This window comes from Montipora capricornis, chromosome 8 (assembly GCF_036669925.1).
Source record: "Montipora capricornis isolate CH-2021 chromosome 8, ASM3666992v2, whole genome shotgun sequence".
NCBI classification, from domain to species: domain Eukaryota; kingdom Metazoa; phylum Cnidaria; class Anthozoa; order Scleractinia; family Acroporidae; genus Montipora; species Montipora capricornis.
Window position 1 is genome coordinate 7,896,469 of NC_090890.1, and position 12,500 is coordinate 7,908,968.

Genomic DNA, 12,500 nt, shown 5'->3' on the forward strand with positions numbered 1-12,500 from the left:
CCTTGTATTTAAAATTAATCTTTAGTTATTAACAAATTCAGACAAAATAATCGAGCTCTCTTTTAGCTTGTTTGAATAGATGTAATACATCATGTATAAAAAAGTATAGTTAAACTTTCTCACAGCCCCATGCCCAGCAAGGCATTGCTTAAACAAGCCAAACACTATTTCCTTAGGTTCTGGATTGAACATAGAAAATGGCAGGAAAATCATGGTCACTTTTGCCATTCGCACTTCACGTAAACGTGATGCTAAATCTCTCTAATATCAATGTGTGGGAATGGTGAGCTCTGATTGCACCTTCATATGTCCCTAACTCATTTATTCTGTTCAGTAATTGTTGTAATGAAATGTTTCTTACCACTTGCAATGTAAAATACTGTAAACTACTTTGTCTCAAGACTTCTCGTAAGTGACTTATAATCTGGATTCTCAGCTTTGTTCTTGAATTGAACGAAGGGGTGCTCGCACAGTGGGCAAAAAGCACTTGCATCAGTGCAAAATCTACTTGTCCTGGTGACTATATGGACCTATATGGGGAGACAGTTTTCTCAAAAATGCCTGTAAAGTTTGTTCACTCATTTGGCATTTTGCTTTAGATTGCAACAACAAAAAAAAGGGACCATCAAGAAAAAGAGAGTTTATTCCTCCAACATGCCTGCCTGTTCTTTGCTTTCAATAGGGCTGGAGTGACATACTGAACAAAATCTACTGCAGGGTTTCAATAAAATTTGAAAATGGAAGCTGGTTTGAGTCGAGTTACTAACTGTCAAAAAGAATTCTCTGAGTGAACTAGGCGATGCTTTTAGTCAGCTGTTGGCATTTAATGAAACCACTGCTATTGTGTCCTACTTATCATTTTTTTACAGGCAGAACTGCGAAAATTCAAAATAGCATAATGATACTGAAGAGACCTATTGGTGCTATTTGAGATTAAGTTCTATCTTGAGAAATGCTTTCAAATTCTCATCTGGCATTTCATCTATGGCAGCCCTGGCAGCCGAATCATCTTCGTAAAGCTTCAGCAACTCCTCTGCATGTTGAATCATCACACAGTTTTGACAGCCACTCATACAACACAGCTCCAAAGGGGGTGGGGGATGGGAAAGAGGTACATTCTTTTTTGAGTTACCATTGTGGTTACTTTTCTTAGGGGCTTGTAGAACTACCTGTTGTGTGCCTGAGGAATAAAATATTATTTTAAATAGATTTAGCCAAGCTTAAAAGTGGAGCTTGCGGGTTATTTATTCTTATAAAAAGATAACATGGCTTGAGCCTGCGATCAAATTGGAACCCAGAACTTGGTGAGCGCTCTAAACTTGAGCCAGTGATATGGTCACAGTGGTATACATGGAGGGGTGGACGGTCGTACATTGACCAAAACCAAATTTTCTTAAACAGATGGGTTACCATATTTTTTACCCATAGTGCTCCACATGCGTGGGCGGAGCTCCGCTATTAAAAAGCTCAAGTTTTCTTCAAAATTAAACTACTCCAGGTTACCATAAGATAATACTGTGGAAATAAGTATCTAAAGAACTCAGCAGAGCAAGGATAAGTGTACAAACAAGGGACTCAGTAGAAATGTGAAAATGCAATCTTTGGTATTTACACCAACACTGGTTATACTTGCAGACAAACCAGACCTATGGTGTGAACATTTCAAGCAACTGGTTTGTTCCATAGACGGAATGCATAAATGGCGGCCAAAAATGTATTCTTTTGTTTATGCGCTAATAAGACTGACTAGCCTCGCTCTCAAGAAACATTTCTTTTGTATTTTGTTCATGCAAACGAGGCTAGTAAGTCTTATTAGCACATAAACAAAAGAATATTTTTTTAGCCGCCATTTATGCATTTGGTCTATGGAAGCAAAGCATTCTAAACTTATCTCATAAAACTGAACCAAATTCATTGGGCTCACTTGAATCTTGTAAGACTTTCAGCAGTGAAGGCTCATTATTTTGATTGAACATAATAATAATAATAACAATAATAATAATAATGATAATAATAATAACTTGCTTACTTTCATCACATGTCCTTCTGTTGGACACAGAAAAGTGACAGACAACCTATAAAACAGAATACTAAAGTTACTCCTTGAGCAAAAAATAAAACTAGGAATTACTCTGCTGCTGGAGTAATCTTCCATCCAAATTAGTAGTTCCCATGTACCTGGAGATAATTAGTTACTAGATAATCAATAAGTTATGTAGTACGAGCCAGATGGAGTGAGTCCATAGAACAGGACTTAGCTATCTTCTTGAGCATAAATGTGCCAACCTATGCATGATAGGAAAACGTCCTTGACTTGAATGTAAAGTTGTTACCATCAAGTATCTCTAATGTTTGAAGCGAAGCACAACAAAGTCACAGCAGCCATCTTGTTAGGACCACCTTCAGACCTCTGCGTAACACTTCAAAGTGAAAGGAAAGCAATATCATGGTAATGTCACAGGCAGACAACCCTACGGATGCAAGAGCGTGTAACGTCACATTATTTTGAGACAGTTGTAATGGCTGTTTCAACTGGTCGAGGAAAATGTTCCATAAAAACTTCAAATCGCGATGTTTCTTTTTGAAAATCACTTTATGGACAGCCAGATAAATAAACTACACTCACCTACTATTTTCTGCTTTGTCCTGAGTGATTTGATGGGTTTTTGGGACGCTTCCATTCCTTCTTCAGATCCCACACATCATCACATACAATGTAAATAGACAAGGCGTGCAACTTCCAAGACCGCTCACGGCCGAGTGCCTCCAGAATTTAGCCGAATTTCTCCCACTTCCAAAGGTCGCTTGCCTCCCAATCAAAAAGCGCAGATTTATAATTTTTTCCCTCTTGGGGAAAATCTGCACTTTTTGATTGGTTAATTTGATTTGATCAAATTCCAATAATGCATGAGTTCTGTCCTCATCATCTGGAGCTAACAAAAATCTGAGCGAAGCTTGAAAATCGAGTAGGATTTTGAGGTTGCAGAGCGGTGTAAATGCGGGGATTTTTGGCTCGATGCTAGCATATTATTATTGACTTTCTACCTGCTTAAGGCTGGGAGGCGAGCGACCTTTGGAAGTGGGAGAAATTCGGCTAAATTCTGGAGGCACTCACCTGTGAGCGGTCTTGGAAGTTGCATGCCTTGTCTATTTATATTGTATGTGACGACGCGTGGCACCTGAAGAGGAAATCAAAGCGTTCCAAAAACCCATCAAATCACCTTAGGACAATGCAGAAAATAGTAGGTGAGTGAACTTTATTTATCTGGCTGTCCATAAAATGAATTTTCAAAAAGAAACATCGTGATTTGAAGTTTTTATGGAACATTTTCCTCGATCAGTTGAATCGGCCATTAAAACTGTCTCAAAATAACATGACGTCACACGCTCTCGCATCTTTAGGGTTGTCTGCCTGTGGTAATATTATGAAAACCACTTCCAGAGCTTTCTGCATAACATCGAAGGAGGTTCCGTTTTCACCCATAACTTCACTATCTGTACCAAGCTTTAGCATATGTTTAGCGTGAAAGTGATCCCAACAAGATAATGTCACAGGCTTCAGTTTTAGCAAGGTGAAAACAATAGGTTGCTCAATCCACACTTTTTAAGGTCAGAGATGATGTTACAAGGTACGTACCACAGAGCTCTCACGTTTTAAAGTTTCCAAAGTGTGAGATGCTTGCTCCAGATTGCTACCAATCACCTATGGGAGACTTGTGTAACTGCAGAATACCCGGCCAATAACTTAACTATTGCATTGAGTTCTTGTTGCAGCATCGTTTGAAGAACAATCAAAGCATATAACAATCAATGCTACTCATATGCAAATAAGTGGCCGGGTATTCTGCAGCTTATCGTATCCTCGATAGGCTTTATACTTCGTGTAGAAGACGCACATGACGTAACAAAAGCTTTAGGGGTCTTTAGGGATTTAGAATTCTGATTAGGTATTGTTTCCCGATTTTTGTTCTACTGTTTTACGTCATGTGTGTCTTCTACACGAAGTAAAAGCCCTTCGATACAAACACTTGCTATTCTTTGATATGGGAATAAACCATGCAATATTCATGATCAGCTGAGAACTGTGTGACCTAATTTTACCAGTACCTTCTGCGTCCTAACAGTTGTCAATCGGAACAACGCATTTCTTCGTAAATTTGGGCGAAAACTTCTTAACATTCATGCATCAAGCTCTGGGAATCAGTTCTCCAAAAATTAACGCATTCAAAAGGCGAAAAAGGGTACGTTTGAATCTGTGTATGAAATCAAATACAGGCGCCACCTTCGACGTTCAGACTGTTCGGTACCAGGCCCAATGGTTTTCTTAAGTACTTCATGTATCCCTTATTACAGTGTATTTAAATTTTCACTTACACCCATGCGTTCTATTCAGACGATTCATTGTCTGTGCCTTTTAGAGGCAGAAAAGGTTTTGGCAAAATGGGTCGTATAAGTAGGTACAAGAAAATAAAATCTTGCGATCCATTTTACAAAGGACCAAGGAAAGACAGAAACGCATCTTGGTAAGTTGATGTTCAACTTCAAGCTTAGAACGGGTTGTAGAGAGAACCAAGAAGCGCCCGCAAACTTGTGCTCCCTCTAGTATTTAAAATTGCATTCATTTAGACATGTGATGAACCGTCATTCCTATCACTTAACTCAAAATCTTACGCTTATAGTTTTGATGGCCCCAGAAACAAATACCGGTTGGTATTTTTCTCAGGTCATTGTTTTACTAATACAGTAAGTATCCTAAACTTGCATAAAAGCCATAGCTAACCCTAGGCCTAATTAGACCAAAACAAAAGTTTTAGGCCTATGGTTCCTTTTTATGAATGTTTAGGATACTTTCTGTATATTTGGCAAAACAATGACCTGTGACCTGTAAAAAATACCAGCCGAACAAATACCGCTGGTTATTTACAGCTGTACTTTGCAGGTTCAGACGTTAGTCTTTATGTATTGTCATGCCAGGCTGTGCTGGCAGTTTGTACACCACAGCACAGCTACTGCTAGCCTCTCAACCTTTTCATACTGCGAATCAATGAAAGTGGCAGTCACTCTTGTCTTTTACAAGGGTTTGAGTGCAAAATCAAGGCAAGGTAGCTTGCTGTGAGAGACACGTTTGTAATAACATAGACGGCGGTATACCGCCAGTGACGGGCTTCTAATGAAACTCCTGTCAGAATAGTAGGGAATGCCAGATAAAAGTAGATATTAGGCTTGATGTCAAACAAAATTAATTATGTAGATTGGTATGTGGGCACATACAGTTGACTCGCGATAACTCAAACCTTCAAGGAAAATTGAAAAAGGTTCTAGTTATCAGGAGTAAGGAGTTGGGCAGCAACCCTTTATGAAGATACAGGTTTTGTTCAAGTTAAATGTACCCCAAACCAACCTGAAACCTTAACTGGACTGATACATTTTGTGTAATGCAGGGCTGCTTCTAATAATTGAAATGTTTTGGACTGTAGTACACTGTTTGTGTTGATTTGTCACAAACTGACAGACGTGGTTAGAGTTAGCGCAAGGTTCAAGGTGGCAGGGGTTCGAGTTATCAGGAGTCGACTCTAATATAAAAGAGAAATATTAGTTCTCAAGAAAAACATGTATGTGTTCTTCATGTTCATTCAAACAATTTAAGGAGGCTCAAAAGGTTGCAACACTTAGAAGACACTCTCTTTAGATCGAATGATGCTGCAACACTGTATCACGTAACAGCAATGTTGTGGTACCATATGAAACACCGATTATTTCCAAACAAGATGTGATCGTTATTGTGATGTAATAAGTTACCTTGGCAATGGGAAAGCCCAGCAAAAACACCCTATATTTTGGATTTAGTTGCTCATATCTCAAAAACGAATTTGGTGACCCCCTTTTTTATTGCTGAAAAGTGATTAGAAGGCCGCGTTGAAACTTCCGGCAAAGTTTAAAAGAATTGTGTGAAGTGGATTCAGAGCCACCTTAAAAAAATCACAAAATTAAGGTGGCTCTGAATCCACTGGACAGAATTTTTTTTAACTTTACAGAGAGTTTTATCTTGCCCTTCAGATCACTTTTCAGAAAAAAAAAAAATGGGGGCCAGAGAGTTCGTTTTTGAGATAAGCAATTAAAGACAAAATGAAGGGTGTTTTTACAGGGCTTGCCCATTGCCACGGTGACATATTACGTCATAATAATGACTGTATCTTGTTTAGCAATAATTCGTGTTTCATTTGGTACCACAATATTGCTAATACATGATACAACGTTGTGGTACCAATCCTTCTAATAAGAGCGTCACTTGGAAGCGTTGAAACTGGTTTGAGCCACCTTAATTAATTAATATACTTTGTGCAGAGATCTGTTTGGCACCAATTCAATATTATTCCTATTCTTGCTTTTTTGTTAGATTTTTAGTTTATGAAACATTGCAGAGTTTACAGCGCTGTCCTCCTTTTGTGGTTTGTTTTCTTGTAGTGACATACCTTTGTCCAAGAATGACAAACTCATTGAGCAAGAAATGCCCAGGGCTGCAAAAGATCTGCTTAGAAGACAGCAAGAATTGCAATATAAAACTACCAAAAAGAAACGGAGAAGAAAGGAAAAGAAACAAGGTCACTTTTACCTGTTGCATTATTTTATGGAATGAACCTTATCATTGTTCAAAGTGCCCCTGTGATAAAAAAAATCACTTCCTTTTTTTCTTCAGATTTTGAGTGTTTTGCTTAACACCTGACTGGCAAAATTTCGAGCTTTAATTTTTATCCAAAGGCTGTTTACTTTGAGTGTAAGTTTTGGATTTCTTGGTCCTCCATTACTCACATTCAAACCTGACCTGGATTGGACCTCAGAGGGTTGGATCCAGGGAAAAGTGACATCAAAGGGTCAGTCGCTTAAAATTTCAGCGTGGCGGCTTATTATATAATGCAAAATGCAAGCCTGTTTATGTGTGTTGAGAGAATCAAGTATTTCCATGGCTTTTAGTCAAGAAATCAAATCAGTTTTGTTCCAGTTAATGAATAAGGAGATTTATTTAATATTGATAATGACTTGATCAAATGTGGAAAAAAACCTTCCTACAGCTGCATACATGTAGCTATTTTACATACAGGATCCAAGAATTTAAATGACTTAATTTATTCTCTGTTTTAATCTATATTCTGGTGAGTGGTGACATGTGTCCTGCATACTCAACTGACAGAAATGTTGTCCCATGTGTGCAGTTAATTCAACAAATTGGATGTTTGAGAAGTCAAACCGGTATTCCTTTCAGTGGTCAGCATGACAAATAAACCCCGGCAGTTTTTCACCATTTTATGGGAATTAAACAGATTCTAAAGAAACTACTCAAAGGTGCAGGGTAGAGCATTATGTGGGGCAATATCCTGAATATCTAAACATTTTCCCCTTAGTAGGAGGCGCGGTTGCCTCTATGGTCAGCGTGCTCGACTCCGGATTGAGTGGTTCGGGTTCAGGTCCTGGCCGGGGACATTTTGTTGTGTTCTTGGGCATGACACTTTACTCTCACGGTGCCTCTCTCCACCCAGGCATATAAATGGGTACCGGCGAAAATGCTGGGGGTAACCCTGCGATGGACTAGCATCCCATCCAGGTGGGAGTAGAAATACTCCTAGTCACTTCATGCTACAGAAACCGGAGATAAGCACCGGTCTGGTGGGCCTTCTAGGCTCGTAGCGGACTTTACATCCCCCTTAGTAGGCTCATTGGAGCAATAATAATGGGAATGCTTAATAATGTTGTCGGAAATTTGTCATGAAAATATGGTTCCTATCCAAACATCTTATAACCATTATTTTAAGTGAGTACAACTTGGTATTTTTTTTTCTTGGTTAATTAACAGTAACCACAGCAAAGTTTCAGCAGATTCCTGGTGAAACCAAAAAAGAGTATTTTGACAGGATTGATCGTGAAGCAGCCGTTGAAGTTGCAGAATCTTTTAAAAAGTCAAGGAAGATTAGAGAGGGAAGAAAGAGGCAAGGTTGTTGTTTGTGAATAGAAGAGATAAGGTTTTGAGATACTCATTCTTGGGATAGTCTTCGTTTATGAAAGTATTTGTCGTATTATTCTGTGACATGGAAACTACAGTCAATAAGAATGCAGAAGCGCTTTTGTATGTACAACTGTGTTGCAGCAAATCCTCTCACCATGTACTGGGGTCTTGACAAACTGCAAGCCAGTGACTCATGCGAGTCTTGCATTAAAAGCACCCATTTCAAATAGCACTGATAAACAGTATTTACATGTAAGTCTAAAAATGGTTAGCTTTCAATAACTGTGTGACTTGCATGTTGACTTGCATGGCTCACCATGTTGACCTGCATGACTCACAGCCATGGCTCACTTGCTCGCACATTGTCCACACTCCATGACCTGCATTGATTGTTCAGATAGATCTGTGTAATTTTTTCTCTTCCTTTAATTTTTCTTTTACCAACTGTCTTTTTGCTGAACATTTACTTTATCTTTTATTCTTATGTATATGTGTTCATAGTTCATTTATATTAATTAAATATAAATGTACTAATATGTGCAAGAAATCATATGAGCATGATTGTATTTCGTGATTTATGGTCACCGTAGTGACATTTTGAAAGTTCTCAAAATTGCACAAGCCATGTGTCAGTGACCAGAAATGCTTGTGCAAGTTCACACGATTTTTCACAAGTCAGCTTCATATTTCAGTCTGGCTCACACAAGGGTCTTAAAAGGACTATAATTTGAGTACCCAAAGAAAAACAGAATATTAAGACCCTGCAGAAAATGGGAAGAGCATTCAATCCTGATTTCCTCTCCACCAATGCTTTTCCTTTTCATTTTGAAAATTGCTGGAAGTTGTGGGTCTGGTGTCTGACAAAATCTGCATGCTTAAATTTCTCTTTTTCTGTAATAATAATTATTATTATTGGGTTTAGGTTCTTAGATAAGAGGAAACAGAAGATGAAAGGAAAGAAATCATTTGTTGAAAATTCCGACTTTGACTTCATGAAAGGTATTCCCTACAGTGAATTTGTAGAAATCAACATTTTATTTAATATACCAAATCAGCTAACTCAATGTTGTACCCAATTCAGATCTCTTGGAGTTAAGGTTCTTTTGTGGATTTTAAAACTAACACTGTGTTGATTTTAAAAAGCCATTTCTAAATTTTGTAGATGTCTCTCTCTCACACTAAGCGATAGGCTAAAATCCAGTGAAACCAAATCAAACTTTGTTAACTGATTTTCCATTTTGCGTTTTCCTTCAGTCAATTTTTTTACGTAATGTGACGAATATCCTCCTCACTGTCTTCCACGCAATTTTCAGATAACGTACGTTTTGGAGAGGTTGCCATGGAGCCCCCTTCTCTCTCTGCAAAACCCAGAAAGGCGTCCAATTTAACAAGCAAGGTAAGTTTCCATTTTGTTCAATTTCTTTGTCGCTCCCCACGCAAAAACGACTTGAAATGACTGAATTTGAGGTCATTTTGAGAATCTGAGTACCAGACTATACATTTAAAATTTCCTCCATAGAGCGGTTTTCAAATGAGTGTCGTAAAATCAAAACCAAAGTAATTACTTTGCTCAATAGAAAAGGACGGAGACAATCCAGTAAACCAATCAAAACTGGAAGTAATTACACGTTGCCGACACAAAGCGCGGGAAAATGTGCACGCGCGAGCCACGATTGGTTTTGGTTTCACTTCTGATTGTTTGAAAAAGTGGCTCGAGAACGTTGAACCAATCACTGAGTGAAGTAATGCAAAACCAAAGTAATTCACTAATTACTTTCGACACCTAATTGAAAACCACTCTAACTACCAAATGGTACACTAGATAAGGGACGATGAATTGTAGACCCTACACCCAACACGTGTTCACATGCCGCGAGGGAAGTTAAAGACCCACGCATTGCTCGCAAAGGATCTTGGTCAGGCCTATTGCGTTAAGTTGTGTGATAAGGCGTTAAGACAAAGCTTGCTTGCAGGATAGTATTTACAATGAAAATGCTGTTTGTGAATGCTACTAATGCTGCTAATCGGGATCATGATATTGCTTTAAGAATGGGTAGTGCTAGAAATACCTCTAGCTATTTGGTCTTCTTGATTACACTAAGAGAGTGGGACTTCCCAGAGAGAAAAAATATGTTAATGTTCTTCTCCGGCGAGAGGACCGTACCCGAGGTCTTCAGTGCGACCTGACAAAGTCAGACACGTGTTTCTTCAGAAGTCGGACTCTAAATAAGAAGCGGAAGTAGTTTTGTAAGAACTTTTAGCCCAAAAATGTTTTAAAGCACTGCAAAGAAGTGATCATTGGGCGCTTGTTCATTCTTTACGTATAACTATCGATTCTGCTCAGTTTCCAGACAAGATTGAAAAACGCCGTCTATTCCCGGGACAAATTTCGGAGTTCCGCCCGCTCGCCGCGCTCTCAGAAACGATAGGTCACGACATTTGGATAGCGTCAGACTCTGAATATCCCTGAGCAACTCGCGTGGGATTTGCGCCCGAAAGTATTGTAATCGATGCAGGAATAAGTGAGTTAAAATCAACTTTTTTGTGCAAAATTATGCCACTGTTTTAGCATGTACTAAAACAACTATTCACCTCGGTGTCGGTGGCTGGTGGTGGATATCAGGGAGCTTTAGCAACTACGACGTGAACGGCAAAGAGAACGTCATCTCAAAACATAAATTCGCGCTTTTGTAATCTCTTCGTGACTATTTCAATGGTGTGGCAGTCCCTCTAGAATGAAACCGATATGAGTCTCGCTTAATAAATAAATAAATTTATTTATTTATTTAACTTTGCCAGTCAAGCTGACAGAGCGCCACAACAGCTTGCGCCAATTACTGTGGCCCCTTTTTTTAACCCATGATACACAAGAGAAGACAGACCACAACACCGGGAACTACGTGCCCTACTCTTAGCGACAAGTGTGTGGGTTCTTTTACGTCCCACAGGATTATGAACATTGAAGGATTGTGAGACGGGACCTACGGTTTATCGGTTTATTTGCAGATGTAATTACAAAAGCAGCACTTTCTCCTCAGTTATTTAAAGACCCCGAGTCGATCTCACGACCTCCCACGTGACAGCCCGGGTGCTCAACCAACTGAGCCACCGGTGCGCGGTTAACTAATTTGGGGGAGAAAATGAAAATTTATCTCCTATTGCTGACGTCGTCCATAAAACCTCAAATTTGGCCATTTCACGTTGTTGTTTTGCTGACGACGGCAAAGAAATGGACAAAAATATTTTTACGCACTTGCTATTGTTTTTGCCCACTAAATATGCAAATTTGTAACGTTCTCGTTGCCGTCGCCGTTGTCGTTGTTAAAGCTCCCTATAGCCGCGAGGAAAATATCCACCACTAGCCACCTCCACTTCGGTGAATCGTGCAAATGTTGATTGTCACCCTGAAAGAAGTAGATGGAGAACAATCTTCTTTCAACAAATGCCTCATCTGGCATTTATTTATTTATTTATTTATTTATTTTTAGTCATGAAGTCACACCCGATGGTGTGGCAGTATTTCCTATTGATTTCTCGTGCTTTGATATTTCTTTAGGGATCGAAGACACTTCTGCTCCATTCTTTAATCAATCGGGAAAGAAAAGCAAACAGTGTCGTCGATGCCCAAACTACAAATTCTGCGGTCTCCTCTGTACCGAAGACAAAGAAACGCAAGCACATGTCTACTTTGGAACGAGAAAAAGCGGATAAAGCAAGAGAAGGCGCTATTATGGCTTACAGGACGATGCGAAAAAAACAACTTCAAGAAAGGAAAGGTGCTGTGTGATGGAGAAGCGAATAGCAGAAAAATCTGTTGGAAAAGAAGACAAAAATGTTGCCTTGCAGCAATTGATGTTTGAACGTGCTTTGAAGACTAGAGAAAATTAAACAACTACAAAATTGCCGGTGTTCAAAATTCGTCCTGATCTGGCTTTGGGTGTACAGTACATTCCTTCATTCGTTAATTTTAAGCCAACCGTCGATTGAAGCAAACGAGGTTAAATCCGAGTACAACTTTATAAATCCAGCATACTTTCGTTTGACAGCTTCAAGCAACCACAGCAACAACGACGACGATTGCGAGAAATTCATCAATTCAAAATCGCCAGTTCGCTCCCATCGCGTTTCGAGTTCTACCCCGTCCTTTTAAAAGTTTCGGGACTTCCGAGAAACTTACCCTGGATCCAAGCGTGGGAAAATTGCACATGGTTTCAAGCACGTGAAAAATGCACACTCTTTCAAAGAGCGGAAAGGAGCGCCCAGTCCAATGCGGCAAGAAGGAGCTTGCTCAGTGGCTTCGAAGACATTAGGTGCGGTTACACTCACCATGGTAAATGCCATTTCCCATGGTAAATTATCCCGCGGTGCCTCACACTTGAGTTTTAGTATACCGCGTTAACTAGGGGTCACACGTTACGAAGATTACCGAGGTAAAACGAAATCTCACGCAATTCATTGGCGGGAAATTTAATCACAACTTCATCAGCATAGCGATCGGCTC

The 12,500-nt window shown here is 39.4% G+C and overlaps 2 protein-coding genes and 1 long non-coding RNA gene across 4 annotated transcripts in view; 2 read left to right on the forward strand and 1 right to left on the reverse strand.

The window, feature by feature from the left end:
- Positions 1-1,180, forward strand: part of LOC138059821 (uncharacterized) — a 3,799-nt gene extending 2,619 nt beyond the window's left edge. For both annotated transcript variants that reach the window (XR_011134257.1, XR_011134256.1), the window contains one exon: positions 1-1,180. This exon is cut by the window's left edge and continues 2,000 nt beyond it. This is a non-coding gene — a long non-coding RNA (uncharacterized lncRNA).
- LOC138059820 (oxidoreductase-like domain-containing protein 1) lies at positions 626-4,318 on the reverse strand. Its single transcript, XM_068905449.1, has 3 exons — positions 4,108-4,318; positions 2,030-2,075; positions 626-1,180 (listed from the first exon to the last, which is right to left on the reverse strand). Exons 1-3 carry the CDS (start codon positions 4,177-4,179, stop codon positions 924-926), a joined length of 375 nt encoding a protein of 124 aa, XP_068761550.1. The 5' UTR covers positions 4,180-4,318; the 3' UTR covers positions 626-923.
- A 47-nt stretch (positions 4,319-4,365) lies between these two features.
- LOC138060185 (coiled-coil domain-containing protein 137-like) overlaps positions 4,366-12,500 on the forward strand; it is a 10,401-nt gene continuing 2,266 nt past the window's right edge. Inside the window, exons 1-6 of the mRNA XM_068905906.1 lie at positions 4,366-4,523; positions 6,466-6,602; positions 7,850-7,982; positions 8,922-8,998; positions 9,313-9,395; positions 11,556-12,500. The exon at positions 11,556-12,500 is cut by the window's right edge and continues 2,266 nt beyond it. Of these exons, the coding sequence (XP_068762007.1) occupies positions 4,441-4,523; positions 6,466-6,602; positions 7,850-7,982; positions 8,922-8,998; positions 9,313-9,395; positions 11,556-11,786 (744 nt within the window). The 5' untranslated portion in view covers positions 4,366-4,440 and the 3' untranslated portion in view covers positions 11,787-12,500. The remainder of the gene's footprint in view (positions 4,524-6,465; positions 6,603-7,849; positions 7,983-8,921; positions 8,999-9,312; positions 9,396-11,555) is intronic.